This window comes from Schistosoma haematobium, chromosome 4 (genome assembly GCF_000699445.3).
Source record: "Schistosoma haematobium chromosome 4, whole genome shotgun sequence".
Lineage (NCBI taxonomy): Eukaryota > Metazoa > Platyhelminthes > Trematoda > Strigeidida > Schistosomatidae > Schistosoma > Schistosoma haematobium.
The window spans coordinates 26,246,416-26,265,389 of NC_067199.1; the positions used below are offsets into that span (position 1 = coordinate 26,246,416).

The 18,974-nt window shown below is 35.3% G+C and overlaps 1 protein-coding gene across 4 annotated transcripts in view; it reads right to left on the bottom strand.

The window, feature by feature from the left end:
* Positions 1 to 18,435, bottom strand: part of MS3_00007757 (uncharacterized protein) — a gene marked incomplete at its 3' end in the record, with an annotated part of 33,367 nt that extends 14,932 nt beyond the window's left edge. For 2 of the 4 annotated variants that reach the window (XM_051216086.1, XM_051216084.1), the window contains exons 1-5: positions 18,373 to 18,435; positions 18,298 to 18,337; positions 17,980 to 18,178; positions 6,693 to 6,801; positions 1,479 to 2,080 (exon numbers count right to left, since the gene is read on the bottom strand). In XM_051216086.1, the coding sequence (XP_051066641.1) occupies positions 1,479 to 2,080; positions 6,693 to 6,801; positions 17,980 to 18,178; positions 18,298 to 18,337; positions 18,373 to 18,390 (968 nt within the window). In that variant the 5' untranslated portion in view covers positions 18,391 to 18,435. Of the gene's footprint in view, positions 1 to 1,478; positions 2,081 to 6,692; positions 6,802 to 11,937 lie in introns of all 4 variants that reach the window. The other 2 variants (XM_051216085.1, XM_051216083.1) reach the window with 2 other exon arrangements.
* Positions 18,436 to 18,974: the final 539 nt, after the last annotated feature.

Consider the following 18,974-nt stretch of genomic DNA (forward strand, 5'->3'; position numbering starts at 1 on the left):
CCTCCCAGGGCGTAGTCAATGGAGAAGTTGCAACTGACTAAATACCTGTAACAGTACTTGAGATTATTTTCCAGTTCAAATGAATTACAAGGAAGTTAATTTCATGAATTATTCCATATTGTGAAGTTGCGTGTGGTATATACACTCTACATCACAAACAAACATCTATAATAAAAGTGAGGTCATTTCTAAAACACCATTGATAAATTCGTAATTGTCCATCGCATATGTCGGGTTGTGATCAAACTCTCTGAAGTACTTTCACAGATATGGATCCTATTAATGCTTTCGTAACATAATAACAATCTTCGAATTTGCATCTAATACACAGAATATTTATTACACATCATATAGTCTTTGGAAAAGTTTTAGTTAATAAACAATCTCACTTTACTAAGCAAATCATCACTATTTTATAAACATTGCATAAATATGTACTTAGTAAATAATCTATGGAATATTATTGGAGCTATTATATACAAAGTTGTTTAATGGTGAAGTATGCTATTGTAACTGTGATTATAAAAGTTTCGCCTTTTACAGGGATAATTTTCAGAGACCTACATTTACGTAATAAAGTTATAAAAATATTTTCGTGAAAATGAATTCAAACACTACCACCAAAATGCATCATAATTAGTCATAAGACTTTGTATTTCAACTACGATGAGTTCATTGAACAATGGAAAGTGATATGCACTCTTCAGCAAAATATAACTGAGTTAACCATCCAAAAATCAATACATATATACCCCTTGTATATTTTGGGCCAAGAGCAATAACAACATAAGATTAAATTAGTGAACACCTTAAACAGTCACAAATATGATAATAGGATAAACGAAACTGATGTGTCCCCGCCCCGATTCCAACAGCTGAATCTGAGATATCACACCTATATTTTCTTAGGAGGGAAAATTAATATATTGGGTTAATCAGAGATCGGGTAAATGATTGGCCAAGAAATGGATTGCATTTCTAGGGTATGAGACATACACCATTAGTGGCCTAACTTTTTAAGGGACATATATATGAGGTACATATGTCACCGACTCGGTTTAATCAATAAACTTCCTTCTAAGTCTTCTCACCTGACTAGCCAGGTTGACTTATGTATAGAAAGATTGAGTATCTGTATCAAAACCAAATATTACACAACACAACAGAAATGTTATTGATTGTATTTTTTTTCACAGAAAAAGTAAATGTAATTTAAAAAATAATTCCATTAAGCAAACAAAAATTTACGTAGTTTTAAGCCATGCTACCTTCCTGCACGCTAGTGATACTCTTCCGTTATCCATACAAATGTAGGATGGAGCAAAGTTCGAAATTGCAACCTACTAATTGAAAGACAAGTGCCTTAATGAATTAGGTGTCATTACTCTACAATACATCAAAGTGCAAGTTGTTTGTGAAAACTGAGTGTACTTTAATATAAACAATGTATAGCATTGAAAGAAAATCCATATACTAACCTGCCTCTTAAATTTAGTCCTGAAAGTGAAGAATCAAGTTTATTTGAATCAGAATTCTCACTAATCGATTCACCAGTATTTACAGTTAATATTTCAGTGGGTAGATGAATGTTAGATATTTTTTGATGAGGTGGTTTTTCACTTATTTGATGTATTATTTCACTTTCTTCTTTTATAAGACCCAGTTGAGGATTAGAAACTGAAAAGAAATTATCATTAGTCGAAACATGCTTGGGTGATAAAGAAAAGAAGCCAACAACATTTTCATCCGTTTTATTCAATGTATGACGATAAGTTTTTGATGGTGGACGACGATTTCTAGGTCTACTGACAGCTAGTTTATGCTGTAAACTGACTAAATCTGAGGCACCAGCGGATGATGGAGTTGAACTGATAGACTCATGTGTACTATTAGGTGGGGTTGTTGCCAATACATGAGTACTATGGGGAGGTGAATATGGACTAGTTAAATGTTTTTGATGTGGTGAAGAGGATTCATTTGAAATGAAACTATCGGAACTTTCAGCAGACTTAGCAATTGTTGTTATTCTAGGTGGAAGATTATGACCAGGGCGAATTCGTAGTTTTGAGTTCAATTCTTCCTAATAAATAGAAAAATATTAAAATGTTTTAATGTCAGGTGAATAATTTATTACAAAGACTAGTCGAATATAATCAGGTTATAGAATCTATGCCTTACAAGCACTGAATGGAAACGTACTAATTTGATTAAATACAGAACACAATCTTTTGTTAAAATCGGTTGAAGTTAGACATCAACACCATTGAATGCCGGCTCAGTGGTTTAGTTGGTTGAGCGCCTAGCGCGAGAATGATAGGTCCTGGGTTCGAATCTCGAGGGGCGGGATCGTGGATGCGCACTGCTGAGAAGTCCCATACTAGGACGAAATGGCCGTCCAGTGCTTCCAGGTTTTTCATTGTGGTCTAGCTTCAATTGACTCATGATTTCAATCTGTGAAATCTCTAAAATCTCCACAAACCCATTCTTATAAAAATCGTAAAAGTAATTTATGCGTCGATGGTTCAAAGGATGTAACAAACTTATGAACAGTAGTCCCCAAATAATTAACCCCTGTTAAAGCAAGATAATGAAGTAGGGATGCTGAATGTCGCAATAATTATCTTTCATTAGATAACATCTTAACACCATTAGACAACGGACTATAAATCCTAAAGATCTTACCGCCTTCGATTCCTAACAAAATGGATTGTTAGCTCCAGTCATTCGTTCATAATCAATGCAGAGACTAAGAAAAATAGTTTGGCTCAAATTTCCACACCGCAATAGCACAACGACAAGAAATTAACAAGATTAATAACAAAGGAATCGCAAAATGTTGTAGAAATTATTGTAAGAAAGATTGAAAATTGGGCATATGGTAATAAAGAGACAGTGAAAATATATGTATAAGAGAATGTTGAAACTCAAAATCTATGGGAAGATAAAGAATGAATATATCCAACCCATGTCATCTTAAGTTTTCAACCAATGATTGCGGTCATCGCGTGGATTGCAAATCGTTAGTTAAGGAGGGTTATTAGGTAGAAATAGTTGAGTATTTGTTCACAGAATACAGTAAACCGATCCCTTTGATCTATTACTACATAACTAGATAATACTAGACTGATACTAATGAATCTCATACAGTTGTGTTAACGGAATACGATGTTAGGAGCATCTACGAACACCCAACCGTTGCTGCTACCTTAACGTGGTGGTCGGGCTGGTCTATCCTAATAAGCCAATCGGGCAATACTGGTTGGAACAATCGTTCCTCAAGGTCCTACTATGCCAGACAGGTCGGTTGAAGAGCGGCAAGACTAAAAGCAACAAACCCAAGGCCCGAGAGCGAAGTCGTACTGCTGACTGTAAAAAGGTGTGACGGCATTAAGGTGTTTCCTTCAGACAACCAGCATAACAGCGATGCTGCCTTCCCACATGGTGGGGTGGGGTTAGAAAAGGTCGACCCTAAAAATGCACACCTCGCCTTATCCCACGGATATCCGTCTCCAGAGGTGGGGTCTCAACAATTACGGAGCTAACACGGAAATTACAAAAAGGTTGCGTGTGACCAACCCTAAGTAGTTGCCCATGGGCACTACGGCCGCGCCTTTTCGTCGTTCTTGCCTACGCTCCCACTGACTGCAGCCTGGATGAAATGAAAGATGAATCTTACAGAAAGCTTTCTGAAATTCTTCAAAAAGCTAAACACACAGACATAGTACTCGTAGAAGGTGACTTTAATGCCCAGATAGGTAGCTTAAACCAAAGAGAAAGACATTCAGGTGGGTATTTTAGTATTCCGGTTCAGCTAACAGATAATGGTGATCGTCTGCTGCAACTGTGCTCAGACGATTGCTTATTTTTAGCAAGCATTAATTTTAGGCATAAGGAGAGACATCGCCTGAAATGGCAACCCCCTACACCAAACCAACGATGGACTCAAATAGACCATATTGTCATCAGTCATCGTTGGAGAGGGTCGATAGAAGACTCCCGCTCGTTCTGCAGTAAGTGTTTAGAATCTGATCGTGTTATAATACGAGCACGCATTTGCTTGCACCTCAATGAGCGCAGAAAAATCACATTAAGAAGATTCATTAGGGTTGAACTCAATGACGAGAAAGTCAAAAGTAGATTCCAGAAACAACTGAGGTCACACTTAGGTAGTTCTGAAAACGAGGCTGACCCATATGTTGCTTGGAAAGATATACGAGCAGCTGTGGAAACAGCAGCGACATCTATTAGTGATTTAAACCAAAGGGTTACGAAAAACCAGTGGATTTCTACTAAGTCTATTGCATTGATAGGTTCTCGTAAACTTATCCCATCTGGCTCCGAACACGATAAAAATCGAAAACAAATCAGATCTAGTTTAACCGGAAGTTCGCTAGAGGATCATGAACAATGGCAAGCAACCAAAGCAAAAGAAATGGAAAAGGCAGAGGCTGTAGGTAACACTAGAAAGCTTTTCAGACTAATAAAAGATACTGGAATTAGGAAGTCAAGTGTAAGTGAGGCGATCTCGGAAAAAGACGACACTCTTATGTGCTCTGAGTCCAGACGTTTAGAACGATGAGCGAAACACTTTGAGGAGCAGTTCGGCTGGCCTTCAGCTACTCTACAGCTACTCACCATTTCAACAGTCTGAATAGAACATTGAAATAGGTCCCCCGACTGTAATTGAAGTCCAAATAGCTATAGCTAATCTGAAACGAGGAGGGGCAACTGGTCCAGATGGATTGACTCAAGAGGTCTTTAAGTATGGTGGTCCAGTTTTAGCAGTTAGGTTGACTAATATTTTACCTAAAATCTGGGAGTTGGACGTAATTCTGTTTGATTGGTCACAATCATTGATTGTCCCAATACATAAGAAGGGGTCAAAACCACCCTGTGATAACCATAGAGGGGTTAGTTTGACTAATATAGCATCTACAATATTAGCCTCGATAATTATCGGACGCTTAACAAAGACTCGTGAACTGCAAACACGAGAAAATCAGGCTGGTTTCAGACCTGGTCGTGGCTGCATCCATCACAAATTCACCATTCGTCAGGTCTTAGAACACAGATATACTTATCGGCGTCCGACAATGACAGTTCTTGACTTGAAAGCAGCATTTGACTCTGTAGACCAACAGGTTCTGTGGCAGTGTCTGTCATTGAAAGGTGTACCTCAGAAGTACATAAACCTTGTAAAGGCTCTTTACTCAAACACTACTAGTCGAGTGAGAGCTTATGGCGAACTGTCATCTACTTTTGCAACCTCAAGTGGTGTCCGCCAAGGCTGTCCACTTTCTCCATTTTTGTTTAACTTCATCATAGACCTACTGATGGAAATAACGTTCTCGTCGACTGAATTATCGGGCATTGATCTCCCTCCGGCAGGTCCACTGATCGACTTAGAGTACGCAGATAACATATTCCTGTTTGGTGAAGACGTTGATAAAATGCAGTCTTTTGGTAGCACTGAGCAAGAATGCTAGGATGTTTGGGATACGTTTCTCCCCCCTTCCTCTTAATGCAAGTTGTTGTTTTAGGACCGGCCTGCGTCAACACCTGAACTAAGGATAGGGAGTGAAGTAGTCGGACGCATCGACAAATTCACTTATAATGAAAGGCTGATCAGTGCTAATGGGTTGGTGTCTGACGAAATCTCCGCATGGATTCATTAAGGTCGTTCAGCTTTTACCAACTTACGTCAACTAAAGTGAAGGAAAGATATCTGTCCATCGATAAAAGGGCGAGTATGCTACTCAGCAGTTTGTTCTGTTCTACTTTACGGTTGCGAATCGTAGCCATCAAGAGTAAGAGATACTCGTAAGTTACTAGTGTTTGATCACAGATGTCTTAGAAATATTGCTTGCATCTACTGGGATCACCGGGTAAGTTATGGTGAGGTTAGACATAGGGTATTAGGGGATGATGGAAAATCAGTTAATGAAGTTGTAAATCTTTATCGACTGAGATGGTTGAGCCACGTGTTACGTATGCCTGAACACCGATTACCACGACACGTAATGCTGACTAGTGTTGGTGACGTTTGGAAGAAAGTTAGAGTTGGACAAACCAAAACGTAGCATCAGTCCTTGAAGTCACTGACTTCTAGTCTGAGCCATGTTGGTAGATGCAGACTACTTGGTTGGGGTCCGCGTGACAATCGTAACAAATGGTTTGAGACTCTGAGTAACATGGCTCAAAATCGATCACAATGGCGTCAGTGTATACGCTCTTTGTCTTCCCTTAAACCGTGAAATTAAAATTACTTTATATCTATCTTTCTATGAATTCATTCTTCCTTCGTGTATCATATCCTTATACACGATCTTTCTATTATACATTACTACCATTGAAGTGACTATTTCTATAAATTTGGTGATCATCTTGTTGTGTTAATGAGGTGTGGTAACTTGGACCGGTGCATATATGTGATTGGTCCCAGGTTGTAACTGACTGACTGTAATACTTGAAGGGTATAGATTTCGATGTTGTATATAGTCGTGGATATCGACTGTCAGGAAGTCTCAAAGTAGTATAGGATTGATGTCCAGTGTTCTCTGGTTCTTGTGATTATCTATTTGGTATCAGTTCAAGATATTCAATTTGAAGCTAAGTAGTAAATAAACACTCGTATTTTCTAAGGATAACATAACAGAAATATATAGAAGAAAAAATGACGAAAAATAACCTACTCGAAAAGCAGAATTTTGAGGGGATGCATTTCCACGGACATATGATGATCGTGGGTTAGAACCATGTGGTTCATTCAATATATGAATCGCAGGGGAAACTCGATCACCTCTACAAAACATGAAAGAATATAAACATTGCAATAAATAAATAATATAAAAGTACTAAAAAACAATTCTAATCTAAATCATTTTCATGGAATATGATGAAAAAGTTAGTTAGAATATGATTAATTTAATGAAAGACTGATTGGGTTAGCATTGAAAATACTTCAGGTAGCTAATAAGTGTGGTAAGAAGAGAGGAATTACGATTCACACGTTTATATTACCCTATTGGAAGTCATAATTTATTTATTTAGCTTTTTGGGCACTAGGTAATTGTAATCCAGAAACTAAGTGATTTTCCAAAGTTTAGCAATCAAAACCTATCTAATTACCTATTCATAGGAATGCGAGATGACAGTTTTCATGTTTTATATTAAACTGTTTTCAACGAAAAACTTTAAAGTAGAGATATATCACATAACACTTTATGATCTGAATATCAACTAAACAACTACCGTAAAACTATATGACACCCAATCGATAGCAGGACTGATTTCGGATGACTCACCTCAGTGGAATGTATATTCAATAAATACAACACTAGCCACAAAGAATTTGTATGAACTCTTTACTTAATAGGATAAGTTTTACATTTCCCACTATAAACAAGATTGTAATAAACGCTAATTTAGAAGCAGTCTAGAAGTTGTTTTTTTGTGGTGTATAGGATTATTATTACTATTATTGTCTGTTAATTCATATTAACTCAACCGCCCATTTAAATTGACTTACATTCTGTAACCATTTTTCAGAATATATTATATTATTATATCACAAACACAGGTAGACTAATTCAATTTATTAGAGTGGGGATTTGTGGAGATTGTAGTAATTTTAATAGCTGAATTCATGAGTTGATCTAAGCTAGAATTCCGCACGTGGGATCCATGGATGTGCACTGCTAAGGAGTCCCATACTAGAACGAAACGGTCGTCTAGTGCTTCCAGGTTTTCAATGGTCTAGCTTAGATCGACTCATGAATCCAACTACTATAATTCCAGTTAGTCTATACCCAATCGCTCACGGTTTCGTCCTAAGGTTATTTAAGGATGTAACTGATGCTATCTATTAATAAAAGCCCGAGCACAAGGGTGAATGAAAAAGGTCGTATACCAACAATGGTAAGGATTCATAAGAGTGACTATCAAGAGGCGATCACTGAAAAGGTGGGCATCGAAAGAGGGAACAACATTTTTATGGGTTTAAAATTTGTTCGGTCTATCATCTGTCCCCTTACCTCTGCGACCGATCGAAAACGTAGTTCTTTAAACACTCAATGTAGGATCTACTGTAGATTTTTGAGTTTAGTAACAATTTGTTATTCTTAATAACCCCAGTCATGTTATATCATATATCTATTTGGAACAGCCAAGCTGAGAATCTAGTTAACCTATTTAATAATTAGTATGGGGTTCTGCAGTAGAGAAGTCTAAGCAATCTTTTCACTTACAACGAAATGATATTTGCAACTGTCAGGGAATACAAACTACCTAATATGAGCCTTTTTGATAATCAACCTTACTGGTATGGGCCCTTGATCATTTGCCTTTATTAATGTGAACCGTAATTGGCAATGGTTTGTTGCAACCAAGAACCAGTCAACTTAGTTTTACGTTTAATTTTAGAACAATTAGTTATATAACTGTGCGGTGATAATGTTCATTTCCCTATTTTTCTATTCATCTCTTCACAAAAGAGAAATGACACTCGTTAATTCTCTTTTACTCGCATTGAGAAGTATGAATAATAGTAAGTATTGTTAGTCATCCGAATTGTAAAAAATACTGTCAGTTAGTTAACTAGTTATTTATCAATTAGCTATCTCTCATTTCTATTAAGTAATGGGTTTAAGCATCCTCAAATTGCTCACTTTCTCCCCCCCCCGAAAAAAGAGGATTATTAACGTTGAATGACTAGACATGAAAATCCAGTTTAACGGGGATCTCAAGCTACAGTCAAAGTCAACAAAAATGTCCAGGCGTTAGGTTCGAAATATTTTCTGTTACATAAAAATTATATTAAATATATGGCTATAAATAACTACACCCACAAAATATTCAATAGTTATCGATTTAGAGCACTTGAGTTAATTAATTAGTCTACTAATTTATTCTGGGTAGCTAAGAGTCAGCTTCACACACATTTTACAGAAATACAAATTTCTTTATTCATGGTACAATAAATTATAGACAAATAGAATTAGTGAAGTGAAAATGGCAATTCTTTTACATCTGTGTAAAATATAGCCAACTATTACGGTAAAACATTTCATTATCTACGACATTGATAATGATGGAAATAAAACCTGGTACTGTTAAGTTCAAATCAAAATTGATTGAATGAATCATTCATAAATTGTTGTAAAACAAGATATATTATGAATAGATACGTTGGTTATGAGTATTTGATTTTGAAAACATTGGTTATGAATAATGGGATGATAAAAGTAAGTAATGTTGAGGTTGGGTGCAGATTACCTTCATATTACCATTACGTCACAGGCATTCTTCTGAGGGATGGACGGTGACTAGCAGTGGAATCCATGAGGCTTGTTTCGCCCCTTTCGGGACGTTGCAGCTGGATGAACCTCCATTATACAGTTGACATTTACTCCGGGATTCAAACTCAACGCAACTGCGTCATCCATTTAGCTTTCAATCTTTTAATAGCCGAGTATACCCTATTTTAAACTTGAGATTTACGTATATTTATGAGTAATGTTTTGAAAATGATTTTGACTAGATACATGGAATTAGGTTGATATAATAGAAAAAGCGAAAGCCGATAATTATGTAGTGAATTATTCTCACCTAAGATAGAATAACGACGAACTTACATACAATAAATCAGAATGTATTGAAAAGAATGTCACTTCTAAATACAATTTGACGGAAATTGATAAATAAGTTATGTCAGGTAGATACCACCAATATGCATTTCACTTTTTTCATGCTCATCAAATTTTAACAAGCATAATTATTTAACGACATTGATAGAGAACAGGTTGAAAAACTGATTCCACAAGTATAACACACTCTTCAAAATTAATTTATAAACAGCAATAACTCGGATATTATACATGTTATTAATAAAAACTAATCAACTTATTTCACAGATCTTAAATTTAACATTATTATTTCCTTCTAATAAGAAATTGGTTACATTAACAAAAAGTTGACTTAACCATCAAATAAATCACTTGTCTATCTGTTTAACCACTAAATACATACTTTGGTTTTTATGAACTTTTAAATTAAAATCCAGACCGTTACTAAAGTCCTGATGGGTGAATATACGTGCAGATTTGTAATAGTACAAAAATAATCATTACAATAAAGTAACTAAAGACGAATCAATAAAGGGAGTTATGAAAAATATCCACTCAAAAAGCAATTCATATATATATATATATATATATATATATATATATATATATATATATATATATATATATATGGTAGCATGTGTGTTGCAATCAGGCGTATGAATTGCAGTAAATAACAGAAAGCAACCTATATAGGCAAAGTTATATATGCCATATTTTGGAAACCAAGGCAATAGTCCTGACCCCTGAATACACGTGTAAACGATAACAATACTTTTTAGAAAAGGTTTGAATTACAATCGATGATACGTAAATTATTTTATTTACGACCGGTCGGTTTTGTAGACTGGTATTTAAAGGCAATAACAATACAGAAGCGAAATCAATAACAAAGTATCCATACAATGAATCTACTTTGATTCAAATTATGGGAATTGGTTGGATCAAATAAAACTTCAATGACTATATTAAGAATAAAAGTTTAGTGGTAAGGAAAATGAAATCACTATTTAACTAAGCTAACTGTGGGGAAAACTCTAAACATTGGACACATTTCTGTGTTTCCCTTCAACAGCTCTGTAAACAGTAATATTTAGATAAAACAAATATTAGAGGAAGATTAATCTGTAAATTTTAAATGTACTGATAATTCGAAATGATCTAGATTATCCGAGAAAAATAAGCATAAGATTGTTTGATTAAAGTAGGTTTAAGAAATGAACTTGGGTGTAGAAAAACACACAAGTTCAAACTAAATGATAATATTTAAAATTGGATATATATTGATAAAGCGTTATATACGAATTTCTTAGCATGTTAGGAAAATTCCCCTTCTATTTCAATTAGTTATAAAAGATTCATCAATTTCCGATCTGCACTAATAGAGCTACGTCTTAAGTCATTATAGTAATATGAATACTTGATTGTATACGTAAATTAGATAACTTTTTTTAAAAAAAAACATTGTTTCTGTGAATCATCACAAATTTCATTCTACAGAACCGGATAGAAAATGTGCTGTGATGGCCGAAAATAAGAGAAGTGCTCTGTTTATATAGAAATGAAATAGATTAATTCTGATAAATTCACCTCAGAGTGTAACAGAATCTAACCATGTAGATTTTAGCATAACTCTTATCCGATGTTAGCGATAAACAGTAAAAATAATAAATAAGTATATTTAGGGTTTCTTTTATCACACACATCACTTTGAGTATATTATTTTAAAGAGAAAGGAAGTTCGTAAATGACTATAAACCACTGAGCTGTGAAAAATTTCTACAAAGACTATGTTGTTAGAAAATAATTCATAAACTTATTCAAATGGATATTGAAAAATTGAACTTCATATAAATTTATATTCCTGTCAAGTAAATATAACACATACAAACACTTAAATAAAACACCGAAATAAAAATTATTTTAAAGACACCATATATATTAGAAAGTGTATAATAGTAGTTAGAATAAAAGTGAAAATAATTTAAATCCGTTTATATAACCACACAATAGAATAATCAATAAGTGGTCACACACCAGACATATATACATATATACTTCGCATATTTTTAGATAGTAGCAAACATGGTTAATTCTACTAGTGTATTTTTGTGGCAAACAAAATTATTCGAAAGTGAACAGAGTAAATTTTAATTAGAATAATCAACTACAAATAACTTACTTCATATTACTGTTTAAAATATATAAACACATACAAGTCAAATGTAAAAAAGTGAAGTTGATTACGAATAAGTTAGCAGTTAACATGTTTAGAACTAAACATAATTATTTTATGTAACTATTGATTATTACAAACCTGTATGATTGGCATTATCGACATGGTGATAGATAATGGAAGTTGGAAATGTTATAACTAATTTGAAACTATGGAAACCAACAGATCCTGCCTGGCAGGTTGAATTGAGGGTTTTCAGAGGTTATGATTCAAGATTACTAGTTTGATCGAATAAGGCATTAAAGTTTAAGAGCTCAGCGTAATTTCATTTTATAAGTTATCATCACCGGTCTCGGTAAATAAAACATCCTCCTTTGATAAAGAGGAATCAGATTCCAAAATCGATAAATATTCCATAATTAACAGCTTTTAGATATATTGATCAAACTATTATCCTCTATTAGGTTGTAATACATAAACACGCTTACTAACGTCCAAATGAATGTTTTGACTTCAATGAGGCACCGAACTTTATTGATTGAGAGAGCTTATGGCCATGCCCATTTTTGGAAGGCGCGTCAGTGAAGTACACAACTCAACAGAGCAGTCTTTACTGGAACAGTGTATTTGAGATCGTTTGTGTTGACAACGCCAAGCTTACTTACTTACTTACGCCTGTTACTCCCACTGGAGTATAGGCCACCGACCAGCATTCTCCAACCTACTCTGTCCTGGGCCTTCCTTTCTAGTTCTATCCAATTGTTGTTCTTTCTTTTCATGTCTGTCTCCATTTCTCGACGTAATGTGTTCTTTGGTCTTCCTCTCCTCCTTTGGCCTTGAGGATTCCATGTGAGGGCTTGTCTTGTGTCTCAGTTGGATGCTTTCCCCATTGTGTTTCATATCCACTTCCAGCTCTTCCTGATTTCTTCCTCCATTGGAATCTCATTTGTTCTCTCTCACAGTAGATTGTTGCTGGTAGCGTCTGGTCAACGGATCCGAAGTAATTTATGTAGACAGCTGTTGATGAACACTTGTATCTTCTGGATGATGGCTTTTGTAGTTCTCCAGGTTTCCGCCCCATACAGTAGAACTGTCTTGACATTTGTATTGAAAATCCTGACCTTGGTGTTGGTTGACAGTTGCTTTGAGTTCCAGATGTTCCTCAGTTGTAAATATGCTGTTCTTGCTTTACCGATCCGCGCCTTCACATCTGCATCAGATCCACCCTGTTCATCAATGATGCTGCCCAGATATGTAAAGGTTTTTACATCTTCCAAATCTTCCCGTCAAGTGTGATTCGATTGGTGCATGCTGTGTTGTATCGGAGAATCTTGCTTTTCCTTTTGTGTATGTTGAGACCTACTGCTGCTGAAGCTGCTGCTACACTGATTGTCTTCGCCTGCGTTTGTTGTTGCGTGTGCGATGGAAGGGTCAGATCATCTGTGATCTGATGATCCAGTCGATCACTAGGGGTAAGAGAAAGGGTGAGAGTAAGCAACCTTGCTTGACACCGGTCTTTACTTCGAAGACAGTGCCAAGCAGTACTCACTAAAGATGTCCGTTTCCCCGTTCTACTTAACGGATAAAAAGCTCGACGTAAGTATTTATTCGTTAGATTACTAGTGATTATAGTACTTAACTAGATAACTTTTTATCAACACGAAAAATGCAAATAATATATCCCGTTTTAGTTATCACGTTGACAAAATGCAGCTTCTCGAAAAACATAAGTTGGATTAGGAGAACGTTTTAAGCCTTTTTCTTTCTTCCAATAAGGATGTAAGATAACATCAGTCCATGAGGTTACTGAATCTTAGTCTTAGACATGGTTAAGGGTATAAACTTCTTGGCTGAGGTTCATGTAGTAATTATAATATACGAACAGAGACTTAACGTGATCAAGTCTTAAAATACACTAAAGTAGTGTAAATGCATTTTTTCTTTATTTCCTTAGAATCTTTAGTACAGTATTACTCCAAACTTCTTAGTACTCACAGCTTTGTCTTTTTTAAGTGACTTATTTACTTGTGATTTTTGTATTCCTGATAACGTCATTAGGTACAAAGAGATAACTAATTAACTAAGCATAGGCTGACGTACTCATCTTTAAGCTACGCTTGAGGTTTGAAGGGTACTTGTCAGTTCAAACCTCAGTAGGCACAATGGGGTTTAAACTTGCGATTCTATGAGTGAAAGCCAAATCCTCTAACCACAAAAATACTACCTAACGGGATTTACGCATTACGTGTACCAATGGTGAGCATACTGGTTCATCGACGAACAGATAGATTACAACTTGGCATAGACAGTATTTTATTTAGAAAGTATCTCAGATTATATACAAATGGGTTATAGATACATCACACTTCAATATTATTAATATATTTATTTCAGTGAAAACTCGGTACAGTATATACAAAAGATGTACTAAGTATGAAAATATAACAACACTGACAAAAATAACTAACTAAATAAGAAATGAACGATGAATAAATAGGAAATATAAAAGCAGTCAATTAAAATATGCCCCGGATTTTGTACTGTTATTTTTAATTGTCCAAATGGAAAAAAAATATAAAAAAGTGCGATATCGATACAGAATTAGATTGTTGACAATATCCAATTAGGTCAGAAGTTATAAAGTTACGATACTCTTAGAAAGTCATACGGGTACTCAGGTTCCACCAACAGGTGTTCATGCAACACTATTCTTTATGCCACCACATCTCTACTTCTTTCAATCGACACGATAACCGCTCAAACCACACAGGTAAAGCATAACTACTTCATGACAGCTCGTATCTCAAGTTGCTCCCATTTTTTTAGAAAAGGTCCCTTCCATACTTGGCCGTATAACAGGTGATATTAGGGCTACCTGCATGATGTAACCATATGAATATGAATAATTTCAGGACAGAAATCGGAAACCCTTGGCTCAGGGAGACTAGAACTTATAGGAGACAAGATTTAGGTCTCCACGAAATAGGTGGTGACCTAGATAGAAATGTCCCGATATCATTTTCAACATACAAAGATTAGTTTTTTTGGTTTATTCATTTCTAGCACCAAAAACGTTTGGTATAATAAGACAACAAAAGGAATTCGAAACACAAAGCGGCTATATGCCATCCATCTTTTTGATGAAATAACAAAGGAACACAAAAATCAACAAAAGGATCACCCTACCATATATACAAAGATGCCATCCATCTCCTTCAGGTGTTTTCATACAGAACTTTAAGGTGTTAGCAAGATTCCAAAGGATATTTTTCTTTATCATACAATGTTCGATTAGATTTCTATCCAGATGGTTCTGATATCAGGAAAAATATGACTGTTGGTTTGAAATAGTTACGTTGGTTTTCGGGCATTTGGTAGGGGAGTTGATATATAGTTAGTGTATCTAAGAAAACTAGCTTGGCACTCTAAAGTTAGTTTCACACGACCTTTGATCAATCTGTGGAGTATGATGATTTCCCCAGGAGAACATTAAGGATGAGGATGCCTATTGCTTTAGGATGATGATACTTCCAAATTCCGAAATAATTTAATACGTTCTTAGATCAAGATTCCAACCCGCAACCTACGGCTCGAAAGACAAGTGCTTTAACAATGAACTACATCAAAGATTGCTAAATGCACAAACTTGGTTGTCCCCTAAAGCTAACCATTTAGAGCAAACGAAGGTAAAAATTTTATTCTGATCAAACAATGTATTTAAAGCGAAGAACATGCTACACTTATTAGCCATCACTACCAAATGATTATGTGAGATCTGAGTGGAACCTATACCAAACGTTCTAAGAATGGTGAAACTAAACGACATTATCTACAATTTCTGTTACAGTTAACAGGAAAGCCTAGAAAAAACCTTGGAAATACGTATGTTAACTTAATTACGTTGCACACCATCAGCGAATATATGCCATTACAATAGAAATAAATTAGCGACACCCTTTCGTCTACCCAGAAGCTTTACTGAGAGATCATATTGAGATTCAATGTTTAGTTGACGTAATTGAAACTACGCCATAACACAAGATTTAAGGCTATCTCATATATCCCGCTAGTAAGTAGTAGCAATAGGTTTAAATGACAGGAGACCATAAAGAACAATTAGAAAAACTGTTAACGAGTACTTGGTAGGATAGTAAAGAATTCCGTCCAAAAAAGCCATAAGACATGAAATATCCTGACACTTCATGTAGAAAAAATTATCGATACATAGTCTGGATAACCTAATGTGACTAAGTAACCAAGTATGAGTTTGTATACATGAACTTAAACCACTAGCTTTCCGAACAAAAGTGGCGAAAATGGCGTTAAAACAGTCTAATAAATGATTGTAATTTAGAAGCTTTAACCACTAAAGAATACGCCTCTTGGATTGAATACATACTATATGATTTTACAGGCCATCCAGTATTATATCAGGAGGTTCTATGAACTGAAGGGCAACAAAACCCATGTATAACTGGGTGATCAGTTCTAAAGGGATATAAAAATAATGCCATGTGCTAAAAACTTTTTGGTGATTAAATCTTTTATATTAAAAACAGACCAGGATAATAAAATGCAGATTAAGAGAAAAAAACTTATGAGTGCATACAACAATCAGTTAGCAAGATTTAGTTACATTGTGTTAATAAATTCGAAGTTTCTATAGTTATAAACAATTGGACCAGAGTGCAACTACGGGTGGCTAGCCATGTACTGAGGACCACAGGTGTATTAGCTGTGCTTTCTAAGTCTCTCGATTGAACTACATCTTATTTCACCAAGATTATTAAACTAAATAGTCAGTACAAAGAGCTATAAAATACATTAGTTATAGTCAGTGAAATATATAACTATCATTTAAGTTAATGATTTTTGTAACTAAATGTTTTTTCATAGTTACTGTACTATATTGATCTTAACTGTAGACTACTATGCACCCGAATAGATATTAATGTGTTTGTAAGATATCAGTGATGTCCTCGTACACTGTGATGTCTTTATAGATTAAAAAATCGCGTTGAAAACTTTACTGAGTGGTGCTTGTAATAAACAAAAGGAAATATGATTAGGTTTACAGGCCACATTTTATAACTATGAGGTATGTACTGAACGATGACCTTGGTATTAATGTCTTGTTATTCCTATTTCAGCAACATTCTTATTGTGGCGAATGTTAAACAAATACTCAAGCTAAACTCCTCAAGTGTTCGGTATATAGAAGTTAAAGAGAAAATAACATATTCTATAAACTTTTTAAACAGCTATCTGAATGATGAGTCTCAGTGGGTAGACTAAAACGGTTGGACAGCACGTAAAATGTAGCACAGACGTTAACAAATCTACAGGAGACGATATTACAGTTCCAGGGTTGAATCTGGTTATTGTTGTGATTATGATATTTTACTGGCCATGTAATTTATACCTGTAACAATGAGAGCATGTTAATGTATTATGACTAAACAACTGCAAGTTATTCGGCAGAAAAAATGTCAGGATTTATTCAGTTGCCATTTGTATGGAATGAATGGGCTCAGAAGCAGTGTTGTTATACAAAGTGGGACGCTCATCGGCGAGTGAAGCAAAAGAGATCAGTGTCACTGATGTAACTGGTTGCTTGAAAAGTATGGTAGACTTTGAGTGAACTCGAGAAAAAGTAGTGGTGAATTCAATGAAAAACTACGAAAAAACTTCAGGACTTTGTAGAGGGCAGCAATATACAAACTTAGATTTGCATATGAATATGGACATGAAACATGAACAAAATGGTAATTAAATACACATAACTGACCTCGACATCCGTAAGGAGGGTAACAAGAATTTGCTTCACCAAATATGTGCCAAGATAAAAACTCACTAGTGCATAAGCATAGGCTTACATTCGGATATATTTTTCACATAAATATGGTAGCTTTAGCGAAGCGGAAGGTGAACTATTCCGTAGTAGCTACAATATAAACACTAATAGTGAATGTGCCACGCGATACTAAGCAGATCCCAGACCATTTACCGAAAAATGGATCAAACAATCAACCAGACAACAAAATAATCGATATCCGCAGTCTGTTACGAAGTGATTACGAAACGTCTCATTAATCCTACCACCTCTAAACCAAACATTTGACTAATTAGAAAGTAGATCGAAGCCGACATACTTTCAGAACCTCAGTTAAAAGTTAAACATACCTTAAAGGATGAAGAGCGTCAACCGCCTCCCTTGAGGTAGAAACAATTTCTTTGCTTGTTTTCAGATCATCAGAAGGATAACAATAATTGTTAACGTCACGACTAGTAACTGGCACACTAGGATGTTGTGGTTTGGCGAAAGCAGTACGCAAACCACTGCCAAACTTTGAGAAGAAGCTCTTCACTTTATCTACGGATGCTTTATTGAATAAAAAGGTTTAATTCACTTGACAACAAACAAAGAACTTAGAAATAAGCGTTTATCACAGGGAGAAACCATGTTTTATTCCCATCAACAAATAACAGGATAAAACTTACTAGGTTCAGATCCGTTATCTGAGGCATCGGGAGCCCTTTTCTGTGGTAGAAATTAGCGGAACGTAACTCTCAAACCTTTATGAATGCCTTCATGCACTGTGAGTCAACCAGAACCTACATTGAGTATTGCGCTTCATACGACCTACAAGTTAACAATAGTCAAACAATTGATATTACTGAATACCTAAATAGTAACTAACTATTTATAATGTCTAGATGATTGATAAAAATCATAATAGTGCGAGAGTGAGTTCATTCTTCTGTATATTATCATGAAAATGTACTCATTTTTCAAATGACTGAAGGAATAAAGTGTTTCTCTGCAGTTTCCAACAGTCTTCAGTCTTCAGTAATAAGTATAGTAGGTTGATGAACCTGTATTAATCCTGACACACTGCTTTCCAGTGAAGGTCCAGCTTCTCCTTGAAAGTATTCACTGATGGAGCTGATACCACTTGTTCGGGTAGGGCGTTCCAATGATTGACTACTCGATGAGAAAAACGGGACCCCACTTCAAGTTTATTAGATCTTGGTTTATGAACATTCTTGCTATGACCGCGGAGATTATTAGTGCTGGAGGGAGCAAAAAGATAAGACATATTAACACCCAAATCATAATTGAAGATACGAAATACCAGTATAAGGTCACCTCGTGTCCTACGATACGACAAGGAGAA